General features: G+C 35.2%; 1 protein-coding gene across 1 annotated transcript in view; it reads right to left on the bottom strand.

Moving 5' to 3' along the window:
- Positions 1-13,938, bottom strand: part of LOC104531908 (low-density lipoprotein receptor-related protein 1B-like) — a gene marked incomplete at both ends in the record, with an annotated part of 61,717 nt that overhangs the window by 8,811 nt on the left and 38,968 nt on the right. The window contains one exon of the mRNA XM_010176948.1: positions 6,476-6,640. Within this exon, the coding sequence (XP_010175250.1) occupies positions 6,476-6,640 (165 nt within the window). The remainder of the gene's footprint in view (positions 1-6,475; positions 6,641-13,938) is intronic.

Genomic DNA, 13,938 nt, shown 5'->3' with positions numbered 1-13,938 from the left:
TAATAATAATAATAATAATAATAATAATAATAATAATAATAATCTGCCTTATTCTCATAAATTATTTCTGATACAAAATGGTTCCAAGAACAGTTTAATAAAATTGTAGTATTAAACAATGGCAAACAACATCATAAGGTTTTGTATCATAGAATCAGAATATTGATTTATGTTTGCAAAGGAAACAGTCATGTTAACTAAGATGTCACGTATCCTAACTAACAAACATTGCATGGAAATCCCATGTGCTTAAAACTTCAGCATTTACACTGGTCATGAGGTTTCAGGATTAGAGCTGTACAGAGACAGAAGTAAAATTCTCTCTTAATTCCTGACCTTTGCCACCACAGAAACATTCACAACACACTACAGTACCAAAAAATAGTAAGGAAAGTGGTTTGAGGAATGTTAAACTGTTTCAAATTCAGTTAACCATCTTATGGTGTGTTTTATGCAAACAAGCAGCGAAAAGAATTTTCTGAAAGAAAACACAAAAAAATTTCCCTGTTTTGAGCTCTTCCTTCTTCATTGTGATCCTCAACTGGATTTACTGTATGAGAACACTGTCTTGTTTTCCTCTGCCTATTACAGATTAGCATGCTAGCTTTCTCTTATCCTCCTCTTTAGCCTCTTCTGCAACATAATAACACCAAGAAAAATTTTCTATTTCAATTACCTATGTTGAAAAATGTTATTTGTCAATGTGGACAATGTGGCAGCACATTCTGAGCACATCACATGTAAATGTTCCAATTTGAAAACCACAGTAATATTATCTAGAGAGCAAGAAGCATGTCTTTTTTTTTGACAAGAATGTCTACATTCTGAATGATTTACAATGAATGTGCATGCACTTGGTGATTTGCTATCTTGAATCGCAACAGTTTCTCACTATATGTATATACAAGTGGACACGTAATGCATGTAGGCCCTATATTGATGAGAATATTTTGCATTTAAAATAATTCTAAATAACAACTCTAAAGAAATGAATTCCAGAGAATACAGTAAAGGGTGCCTGGGAAGACATATAGAACAAGTAACGAAAATAATAATGAAAATTCTCTGTGGAAACAATGTACTTGAAAGTTGCTATTATCTGAAGATTCTCTATGTAGCCTCTCAAAAGAATAAGAATAATAATTTACAGCATTTATCTTAATTCTAGAAATGATAGAACTTCAAACAAACTTATAAAATTCTCACATATTTTTTCAAACATTTTACACAGAATTTAGTAAATTAAAGGAGAATACTTTATGGTGACCCTAGGACACATGAAGTTATTTTTGGCACAAACAAATACATGATGTTTTTGGCATTAAGATGAAAAGCAGTTTCCCCTTTTCTTACAAAGAAAACAGATCCATAGGCAGATGACAGAGATCAAAATCCTAAAAATGTTCAATGAGGTTTTGATCACAGAGGCTGTAGTTACTCCTAGTTTGCCAATTTAATTTGCTATATAATAGCAAATAACTTTTCAAATCACTTTCAGAAATAGCTAATAAATATTTTAGTGCCCTGTCTTTGTAATATCTGGGTGATTTCTTTTGGGAATCTACTCATCTATCTTAAACTCCTATTTACATTTATTTTATAATGAAGAGAACTCTAAGAAGATCAACTTTGATTCATGCTAGTGCCTAAACAACAGAGAAATATCATGTATTTTGTATGACCACATAAGGTATTTTGCAATTTAAAAAAAAAAAATCTTTTAGGGAAATAGCACTATTTTTGAAAGCTTTCTGAAAGTTTGGAAAAACGAGATCATCCAAACAAATGCCTGCACCAAGACAGAGATTATTTATTTCTTCCATGACACCAGCCTACCGTAAGTATCACCACCCCGTCGTGGTGGCAAGAGGATGTAACATTCACCTTTGAGACTACTGGGACTGATACGACATTAGCAAAGTAAACAGCTTCCCTGAATGTTTCCAGTATGCACCATCATGTCCCAAACTCAACTTGTTTGGCTTAAAAAATAGAATATAAAACAATATCTACTTTATATATAACTATTTCTTGAAAATATATTACATCAATTTTCATTTAGTGGAAAGACATAATTTTTTACTCATTTTGATACAAAATATCACAATTCTAAGTGGTTAGACATACTCTTTGTACTGTAAGTAGAGCAAAAACATGTATTTATCTATTTTGTGAACTAGCTAGATCTAGTGAACATGTTCCAGACATTTGGTAAATTACTGCTGCCATATTTTTACTTTAAACTGTAAGGAAAAAAGAAAGTGCATTTTTATGGTAACATTGAATTTTTTTCCAAATTCCCATTAATTTGGCTTACTGGAAAGTGTTCATTATTATACTAAACTTTTAATTACATGTCTCAGATGTGTACTTTTAATTAACTGATGACATTTTCTTTGTTCAATTATTGTAGTTCAATATAACTGTCATAAACTTATAAATTTTAATTAAAGCTGCCCCAATCTCCAGCTATATAATGTTCACATAGGAATTTGCCAAAAGGCTTAGCAGTAAAGTAAACCAACAGTGAATAATCCCTGAATTGCCAGTGGGATTTGTTTAACAAATTAACATTTGTGTGCAGATAATGAGGTTCTATAACTTACCACATCCAGCAAAGATTTAGCACAATCATGTTTTAAAAAATGAGTAATACTCTGCAATTTACTTAATTGGTTATCACATTACTGTTAGGTGGTGAAAGAGAACGGGATTTACACATTCACTAGAACACACACATTCACTAGAAGAGCATTTTATGTGCTGTGTCATTTTATTTATATTAGAACATGATGAAAGGTTTGTTTTCAGGATATCTCTTCCTCGGTTTTTAAGCCAGAAGCCAACAATAAGGAAATTTCCTGACTTCCAAAGACGTGTCCCAGCAGGAGGCCCCCTGCAGAAACTCATCTCCCAGGAGGCTAAATTTACTGGCTGCCCCTAAGCTTTCCAAAGACCACCTGTGTACAATGACACTTGTTAGACTGACTACATCAAAGCTGTTTGAGTTGGATAATATATGAGAATTGATAAAGGCAATCAGAACTTGTGAGAAAGACGTAGTCAAGCAAGCTGAAATTACCACGAGTTATTTATATTTTGCAGATAGGATTTGAATTGGCACTCGCACACATATGGCTCCTGCAACTTCCAGAGGAAAAGGTTTCATCATTTTGAACAAAAACAAATTTTAAAAGAAGATAAAATTGGGAAAATATGTGAAACTTGATTGCATCAGTTGAGCAGGACAGTTTGATGAGCCAGTTGTATAATGGATCAAAAGTATAAATGCTGCTTTTTGAGGAACTGGTTGTGAGCATGATAGTATGGGAGGTGGTATGCACAGATAGCAATAGCATGGCAGAAGAAATTACGATGACATTGAGCTGACTTCATTCTAAAATAGGAATTTTATACTTTCCAGAAATGTGAAATAATTCTTTACCAAACAACTGAAAACCAACCAACCTAATAAACAGAAACAAACAAACAAAAAACCAAAACAAAACCAAAAAGTGTGCAATGTACCTATTACTAGTGGACGGGTCAACCTGGTAGGATGTAATATAAATCTAGACACAATATAATGCTGAATTTCTACAACCACTAAGGAAAAACTGAATAAATTCCTGGTAATATGGAAGCTTTTTATTCCTACATGTAGTAACACACAAGAATAAAGTAGCATGTACACTAATGACACTCATATGAACCTGACAAAGGAGATCAACTCTGCTTTGAAGGCTGAGACAATGAGAAGGAAGTGACTGAACAACTCCTTTGTTCTGGATTTCACACCCTCAGTCCAAGCTGGGAATGGTGTGTGCAGCTCCTACAGCTAAATGTGCACTCACTGATGCCATGACTGAACAACATGCTTTGCACAGTGGTGTATTTGACTGGAAAGAGGAAATGGTTCTTGCAAAAACACTCGAGGAATTAAGCTTTGTTGACTTAATTACAGATTTCAATACTTTTGGGGTGTCCAGGTTAGCTTCCCTCTGTAAGATACATAATGGCTTTAGTATATAATGGATTAGATTAAACTAGGATAAGGGGACACCTCACTGACATGCTAGTTTGTTTCAGAAACACACAATTTATGGCCTGATATAGATAAGAAATATGGTCTGATAAAAAATAGAGATTTCTTCTTAATAGAATAATTACAGGGTCCAGGGGCTATTCATGCAAGGAAGATGAGATGTGGATCAATTTGAAAATTTTATCTGGAATGCTGGATTAAATCACTTTGATATAGAAAGATATCTGGTCATTTCCTACACATCTCCAACACATGGAAGTTATGGCATGGGCTTCAAGGCACAGCTACCCTCATGAACGGGAAATGGCAGATAGGAAATTTGGTTAACTTGAAATATTACTATGGAATTTTCATTAAATTGGGAAAGTGGACACAGCACAGCAGAAGAATATTCCTGTTAGCAGATACGCCCAGTAAGAGTCATCAGAATCAGCTCTACGCTGGTCTTGGCTCATAAAAGCTTGGCACACTTTGGCCATGAGTGGTACAGTAAACTTTAGTTTCAGGTCAAGGTTTGGATTACCATAAATCCTGCAATTGAACAGTGAGATGTGGACTGTGGTGACATCCATTCTGGCTCTCATGCATTTTTGGTGCAGGCAAAGACCAAGCAGAAATAAGACTAATGCCCTCTGTAGCAGCTGGGGCCATGATAAACAATTTAGGAGAAGTATATTATAGAATCTACTCATCTCTCTCCATTACTCACTAGTGACCAAACCTACCCCACTAATTATTTCAGCAAGGATCAGAGATTTCAGAGGCTGGATGTAGCAGGGGGTAAGGGGCGGGTGGAAATCCAGGTGATAGCATAGCTGTGTGAGCACAGCAAGTGTTAGCTGCCTGGTAATGAAAACACGAGCTGCTGGAGGTGAGCAAGCCCTATGGCTACGGCCAAAAGAAAAGGATTAAATAAAACCCTGGGGTTTCTGCAGGATTCATAATTGAGCTGCCTTCAAGGGGCTGAGTTACTAATTTTATGAAGCCATTTAACCCCACAAAGGTATTAGATGCCAGACATGTAAAGATGTGGGAGTAAATATCCTCTCCTCAAATGACAAGGAAGCTCTGCACATCACTTAAATCACCTGTGACTTTCTCTCATTCACTTGCATGTTCTTGCTAAACATGTATTGACCTCCCTACATTGATAAAAATCGCTGCTTATCATTTGTGTCAGTAGTTCCATCAGCTGTTAGAAGCAGTTTCAAGCATAATTGATCAACTTCAAGTACAAGTAATTCTCATTTTCTAATACTTAGTCATTATAAGTGATGTTAACTATGAACAACATTATTAACCCTCAAATACTCAGAAATGAAAAATCTTCTGGCATACAACAGACTACCAGATTTGCATTCACTTGGATTTTTGCCACCACATCTCAGTAAATAAGAGGCTTCAAAGAAGCCAGCAAGTGAAGCTAAATGACTAAACTGTATAAGCTAAAGTTGATTAGTAAGGAGTGCTAAAAAAACCCATTGAGATTTAAGCCTTCTCAGTCACAGAGACTAAGATACATAATTCTGCATTACAGAGAGCTCTTTCTTCTTGTGCTGAACAGCTACAAACTCGTATTCTAAAGCCAGGTGCCTGCACTTTTCTTACAGAGATCAGGGTGTTGGTCATCACATAGGAGAAAATTATTCTCACCATTTTCAGCAGCTGATAGGCTTCTGAGAAGAGAGGAGACAGCAAACTCTTCTCTAGCTGTTCTACTTTCAATCAAATATTTAAATATTCCTTGGAGCAGAAAATAGAATTCAACTTCTCCTTTCTCATATAATTACTAAATTTTAGACTGCCTCTTATCATGTTTTCCCTCTCTAGCCCAAACACATAATGGCATTATACCAGCTACAACAGTCTACATGTTAGGGACAAAGATCAGCTGCCAAACATCCTCCTTTTGACAGTTAGGATCATTTCCCTGAAGACAGGAGATGTGATATCAAATTCCTTCAGGAAAACAAAGGATATTAATTCTGATCAACCAAAGGTAAATGATTAAGGACACACAACTCTGTAATTTAAGGAAATATCCCTGTGTATGCATGTAAAAATACAGAGGGAGAATTGAGACAGAGAGCAAGATGTGTGGAGTTGTTCCTCGTATAGTCTAACTGGACCTTATGCTTTACAATTCCATTTTTGTACCACAACGTGTGCATCTTTATAATGAATAATTACTTACACGCTTCCTTTTCTGGGATACAGCTTAATTCTGCCAAAACACTGAGATATGTGAACGAAAAGCACTACTGATTCTAAAGTAAGTATGGTATATACCTCTATATTGCACATCATTTAAGTACAGACAAAGCAAATAAGTTACAAAGAGGAAAAAAAAAATTACAAACAAGGAACTAATTGAAACATTTGAATTAAGGCAGGTATAATAGTAAGACACAGCTGCTCAGAAATATTTACCAAGGAGAGAGGCTCCACAGGTTCCTCCATTCTGGCAGTAATTGTAGCAATGGTTGGTTTCACACCTTTCACCAGAGTAACTTGGCCAGCAGTGACATCGGGGATCCCCCTTCTCGTTTATAATGCACTTTCCTCCATTTTCACAGGTTAGTTTACAGGTATCATCTGCAGCAAGAAAACACACACAGAGCTGTTTTCAACAATCCCATTTCACGTTACTGGCAAAAGAGAACCCTGCATCTTAAACAGAGTTACAGATCTCTACCAGTGGGGGGAAAAAATATCACTTTTCAAAATGGAGAAAGTAAACAATCACTTCTGTTTCCACAGTGCTAGGAAAAAAAAGGACACATTTAGGAGATGGTTGGTAGGAGCTGTGCCAGCCTGTACAGCAGGGATGTGAGCTCGTACCGTACCAAGGTAGGGGCCTGAGCACGGCAGTTATGCTTCTTCCAAATGACGCCACAGGAAAGTTGACCTCCTTAGAATGTAAGTTAGTAAGGACAGTATGGGTTCTTGCTTGAAACTATCATTCCTAGTTACTTTAAGAAATGAAAAAGTGAATCTTGGTTTCACCTGAGGGATCTCAGAAAACTTCCCAGTCCTTTTCTAGTGACCTCAGCCTTTTCCTTTTTGATTTTTTGGATCTCTCTTCCACTTGCTCTATTAACTAACATCCTTCTTAACTAAACCCTATCCAAAATATTTCAAAGGAAATTATTCAGCCTTTAAATCCTCCTCAAAAATTGATATTTGCATACTAACTTGTTGCTCCTAAACCATATTTTCTGATTTATTCTTACTCTCATCTGCTCAGTCTATAAAATCACTGAGAAGAGATACTGCCTGCTGCTCTGCATTCACCGAGTGCTTACAGCAGTACTGCCACCATCTTAGCGATGAGGTACAAGGTGACAAAAATTCTGATTAGGTCAGATTCAATATTTCTATAAAGCTGATTTGCAATTAGAGTTGTGCCTGTCTTGGAAACACTTTGAAAAATAAATCTCTATTCATCTCAGTGAAGAAGAAATAAAATCATTCAATGACACCAACAAGAAATTAATTAGAGACCAGCATGCATACAATGCTCAAACATCCAAATAATTGTAATCCTAAAGAAACAGACAAGCACCTTTCCAGCCCAAAACATTCTTTCAGCAATAAGACTTTCCATTTCTCACACAGCAAAACAAATCCTGTGAAGCCAGACAGCTGCCTAACTAATCCAGCATTTGAACCCACGTGTCTTTTAATGAGAGGGATGCCACAAACAGTGAGAACTTTTCAGTAATACATCTACCAGCTGCAGATGTTTTACTGAATTAATCTGTTTCTGTTAAATACCTAGTGAAAAAGAGTCAAAGTTCCCACTTGTCCTATATATTTTGAGATCTAATACTGACAGACCCAGGCACATCAACTCCTTTTTTTTTTTTTTTATGTAAGTGCAGAATTTTGGAATGTCGGATATCCTCTAGCTGAATAGTTCTCTCCAACGTGGACTCTGCAGAGTCCAGCAATAGAACTGTGCTTATGCAGCAGCTTTTTCTGTGGATGCACAAGTCTCCCCTTCCTGCCCATAGACACCCCTCCTCAGCAGGGTCTGGCTGCCTTGGCTCGTGGCCAGTGCTGAAGGGGTGCAGACATGTAACTTGGGATCAAACTTATTTAAACAAGACTCCTGGGAACCAATCATCTTTCAGGCAATTGTATTTCTCAAATTAAGCTGAAACTAGGCAACAAATCAAGAAGTTATTGTGGGGGACTGACTGACACATCATTATTTCGGGTGTTTTACAATATAAATACAAAATACCATATACGCTTAATTTTTTGGTATCCACTCTGGATACACACATCTGCTGTAACAAAGCCACTTTGTGTTTGGGAGTTTGAGGATGCTTTGGTGTTTTATTTATTTGGGTGGTTCATTAAATCCTTTGATGTTCCATGAACCGTTCTTCAGTTACTCATTATAGAAGTTGTTTAAATGGATAATGTAGCATATCTTATTGGAGAGAAGGTCTATTTTTGTTTTGCTTATCTTATCTATTTTACTTATCATTAGTCATGAGTTTATAGAGCAGAACTTGGTAAAAAGAGAATAAATAACACTAAAGTACAGAAAAGTGCTCATTTTTATGAACCCTTCTGATAGCACATTAAAAATGTTATATTTCTCTTCCAGAGCAATTCCACAGAATTAAGATATAAAATTTGAGGAAAAAAAAAAAAAAAGTGGAAATTAATACAGACTATGAGAAAAACAGAGTATCAAAAGGCATATTTAGAACTATAAAACATGAACTACAAACTTGAAAGTTACCCTAATCAGACCAAGAAATATATGCCTTCATATTCTTAGGAAATTATACTGAGCCAAAAATTGCCCATAGTAACAATTTTCTAATCTAACTGGCTTTCAAAGATTTGGACACTCACGCCTTATATTTTTAAAATGCAATATATGTTATAACTTTATACAATGCTCAACTGAGAAAGTTCCTGAAAAAACAAAAATGTTTGTAATATTTTGTATCATCACAGGATTATTAAAATTCAGTACTGACTTTGTTCTCTACAAAACATTTTAAATTCAAAAGTTGTAACACTAATATGAAACACAGAAAAGTTACTACAACAATTTCTGACTTTAAATAAGCTTAGAAATAGGATTGAAAGATGTAATGAATAATAAGCCAGTTTTAAAATACTATGTTAGACTTTAACAATATAGGAGTTTTAATGCTGATGCTTTGTTGTCTGAACGTAAATACAAGAATCAAATTACTCTTGCTGATTCTCATCAACTGAGTACAAAAGGGGATCAGATGCCTTTGTGTGGGAGACAGGAGCAGAACAGTCCCATAGAAGACAGGAAGGAAAAGAATACAGGACAGACATACAGAAGAACTGTTATAAAAAGCTGAATACTCTTCATTTGAATTACTGAATAAAGACCTCTGAGAGAAGAGCTGGGAACAGCTCTCTGAAGTATCCACTATTAGAACAAAGTTTCTTTAAAAAAAAACCCCAAAAAACAGAAAAGTTTCTGTCTGGCATCAATTCAATACTGGTCTGAGCTTGCTGGAACTTGGACTCAAAGACCTCTCAGCTGCTGCTTTTTTCACTTCTGAAATGACAGAAGTAAATAATTTCACTCATCATACTACTCCTAGTCTACCTACTGGATCTCTCTAACATGAAAGAATTGAAAGGGTTACAGGTCATGTAATTTTATATATTCTCTCCTAGTCTGATTTTAGTCTTCTGCTATCTTGATTTACTTATTTTAATCTTAATATATCTTTAATAAAGAATTAAATAACTTTGATTTGCAGTTTTTCTCATGTTTTTTTCTTCCTAATATGACTATTTGACACAAATATTAATGGACGCATGGCTTATTTGCTCCATCTTTTACTCTTTCCTTTAATTGAAAGCAAAAGGAAAATCTTACACACAAAAAACACTGATAAAGCAGCAAAACAAGACTTTGTGAACTTTGCTGGTATTTTTTCCCTCACTCGTTCAATTTTTTTTTTTTATATTCCACCCCTCTCCCCCAATCACATACACATCTTTTATTGGCATTTCTATAACAAGACTTTCTTTCTGGAGAGAAATATATTTTTTGCGACTTTTTCCCCTTTAAAATATCCACTGATTTCCAGATTAGACAGTTAAATGGAGAGATGATGCTATGGAGCACAAGATCAATGAACTACATTCTTTGTTCTTTGGGACAAGAACAGTTTTCCTCCCCACAGTGGAAAATACTCATGTCATGGCACAGAAACATATTTGGTCTTGCCTGTGCTTCAGATAAGTGTGTAGCTTATCCTTTATTGGGCTAAATGCATCTATTACAGTGAAGAATTTTAATCTTAGGGTAAGGTTGTATAAATCTTCCTGCCCCTCTAGATGAGGGTCTTACTATCTGCCAGTTTTCCATTTGCTGAAGTTTATCAGAAAAAGTTGTAATCCCCAAATTTTGTCTGAATGCTGTAAGACAGACTCCCTTCTTTGTTTTCAATTCGTATTTTTTTCCCTTTAAAAATCTGTTTGCTTTACAATTATAAATGGAAGAGAAGGGCTAAGAAAAGGATGCACGGAGAGAAAAAACTAATGACACCTGCTGTAACAACGCCCATTGTCTTCTGTTCTGAGAAATACCAGTGCCAATGGTAAGCCCTTTGTAAATACAGAAGATACTGCTGTAAACAAAAGACTTTTCTCAAATCAGAAGTAGCTTTCTGTATTTAACCTGTTATATTTGATAGCTAAAAAGACTGAAAGCAGGACAGAAATCAAGAAGATGGCATGGATTGAACTGCCACAGCTTTTGCTAGTACAGCTCCCTGAAGCAGACTTTGTCTGAAAAAGAAGGGATATAGGGATTCACCTCAACATCACCAGCTAGAGCACTTGCAATCTACATGTGCAGTGGGCAAGTCCCCACAGAAATGTGTTGAAGGAAACACTATGATAAATTAAATGTTTCATCTCCGTTCAGAAGCAACATCTGAGTCTTTGTAATTTTTCTCAGGGTTTTCATCCAGCCAAGAGAGCAAAAATATTCCCTTTTTAAAAAGAAAGCGATAAACGTGGAGCTCCAAAATACTGAACTCTTGGAAGTGTTCATTACTCTTGGCCATTCAGCTGTAGTACACACTGTCTTCCTCCAGCACAAGTCTCTGTATTTTCATCCTCTTGGTATGTTTTTAGCTTCATCGTGCTACCGGCAATTAGATACAATAAACCTAATGGATGCAAATCTAGTGGTCTCTTTTAGAAAAATGAAGTGATACTCTACCCATTTGAAAACTAAAGGGTAGATTCTAAACTGAAAAAGTCAGGCCAGCTATAGTCAAAAAATAAATCACAGAAGAACTGTGTGTGCTCTGTCAATCAAAATAATCTAGGGAGAAATGAGATGGAGGCTTATTGAAGAACACACACGAACTTGCTTTCGTTTTGTTATAAAAACATTCAGAATGATACAACACACATGTTGTAATAACTCTGGCTTGAAAAAGCCAAATCAAACTCAAAAGCTGTTCCGCATCAGTTTTACAAGATGCTGGTGAAGCAGCTGTCTGAAGCAATCTGGATTCAGTCTCACAGAAAGTCACTGAGGATTCAATATTTCAAATTCCTTCTATAGGATTTATGAAGAAAAATCAACTCAATGCATCAAGTCTACAGTAGTAATATTACACAGAATTTCAAGACTTACCTCAATTTTATTTAGTTGAAAACCCCAACAATCCAATGAACTACAATGTGATTCAGTTTTGGGATATAGTCACAAAAAACAGAGCGAGACTGAGATTACCTCCCAGTCACCAACCTTCAGGTAGACTGACTAATAAGAAAGTGTACAAAGTGTGTGAGGCATCTTTGCAATAGTAATGCAAAATCGACCAAAATGAAGAGTGGCATACTATTGTTGAAAATAATCATTTGGAGGAAGGCATTTTTCACAAGGATAGAGACATATACATTGTCAAAACAAAATCTTCAAACACAGACTCTTCTGGGGCCACTGTTCAAGATGGATGGGAACTGGACATGGCTGTCCCACTTCGATGGTCAAGTCATGGAAATCTATATCGAGCTTCTTTAATAAACTTTAAAAGACCCAAAATACTTAAAGACATTAAAATGTATTATGAATGTTCAATATACTACTGTTTACTATTGCAACTTGAATTATATATTATTTTAAAAGTAAAGTTTAGTCACATTAGTTCTTAATATCCACAAAAAATTAGTACTAATTTGTGAAACTAGAAGAAGACTTCTTACACAACTTGAAACAGCTACTGTGCAAGTACAACACAACCAGTACACCTTACTTCTATGGCTATATGAATGATGTCCACTAAAAGAGACTTAAAAAGCTTAGTTTTCAGATCTGTAAATTAGTGGTAGTATATTTTTGATCTCATGAAATGTAACGTACGTAAATCATTGTAACCTATCTACTACACAACCACTGCATCATGATCAAACCAGTAAAAAAACCCAAATGAATACATCAGTTAAAAAGTGTTTCACAGATAATCATGTCTCAAACTAAAATCTTCTGGATTTCATGTTTTTATGGACAAACCAGAAGACAAATAAAATCAACAAGAATATTTCAGTTTACTTTGAATCAGGATTTTACTGCAGACCAACACAAAAAATACAACTATATAACCTCTCTTTGGCTTTATGTCAGGTACATTGTATATACAGATTTTGACAGTTATATAAGGCAGAAATTGCTGTTTTGGGTTAGTGACATCCATAGCTATGCCAAAAATGCTCTAAGACAGCAAAGACAATATAATGCTAGATTTAAACAAGTTGAATATATGTTGTTTGGAATATTTGATAGAAATTGTCTATCTCTTAATCAGAAAAGGAAAGAAAGGCTATGGCTATTTATTTATTTATTTATTTTTTATTCCATACTGTAACACTTCCTAAAGGAAAAGCACCTGGTTTAGAACTTGACATCCAATAAGAAAATACATTTACTGATAATCTACATTATATCTTTTGTTTGCAGGCTATTAGCGACCTATTAACAGCAAGTGGGTTGTCAGACAGACATTAATTATAAACCCGTATTAACTGAGGATGCTGATCTTGAGGCTAATTCTGATCTTTCCAGGAATCTCTGCTGATCCTTGGAAGCCTAAGTGGAGTGTCAGCATGAGACAAACTTAACAACCACCACATACTTTAAAAAAAATTAAAATAGTGTTAAAACATATACTTGTTAGTGTGCTACGATACTGAGACTTGTTTCAATTCATAATTTATAATCTGTGAGGCTACAAAACCTGCCATCTACTATTACATAAATAAAATACAAGAACAAAATGTATATAAAAGCCTATGCTAGACATTACTTGAAATATAATTGTAATCAGAAACTTAAGAAACACTTATTCAGCAGTCCTTTAAAAAGGCATAACTGATACTGCTGCTGTGGGAAGATACTGAAAATTATCAATATATTAAAAATGCTTCTCTAGGCATTTTCAGTTTATCCATAAAAATTTACAACCAGCAGTGAAATAATTTAAAAGCCTCCTCAGATTTTTCTCTAATAAAAACCCAAACCTTCCTGAAAACTCTACTGTGGTATAATCTTTGCTCCACTAGTAAAACTGAAGCATTATTGACATTACAGGTTCGCATTACTACCAGTCACCAGTGAAAAACAATATTCTTTTATTTGGCCTTTCTTCAACACCTAAGTAGTAACTATGAGTAATCTGAAATAACTTTTAGGTGGTAGGTACTGTATCAGCAGAAAACCTTGCTGATACTTGGAGGGGCTGGGAGGGTAAGTGCTCTCTGAAGACAAAGGATGTTTAGACTGATTTGTCTCAGGAGTTACAAACCTTGTAGAGTATACTAATCTTTTCTATTGCATCTAGTTCTGTGACGTCACTTCT

The sequence above is a fragment of the Antrostomus carolinensis genome, unplaced genomic scaffold, assembly GCF_000700745.2.
Source record: "Antrostomus carolinensis isolate BGI_N321 unplaced genomic scaffold, ASM70074v2 scaffold24591, whole genome shotgun sequence".
Classification (NCBI taxonomy): domain Eukaryota; kingdom Metazoa; phylum Chordata; class Aves; order Caprimulgiformes; family Caprimulgidae; genus Antrostomus; species Antrostomus carolinensis.
This window is presented reverse-complemented; position numbering and strand designations above follow the sequence as displayed.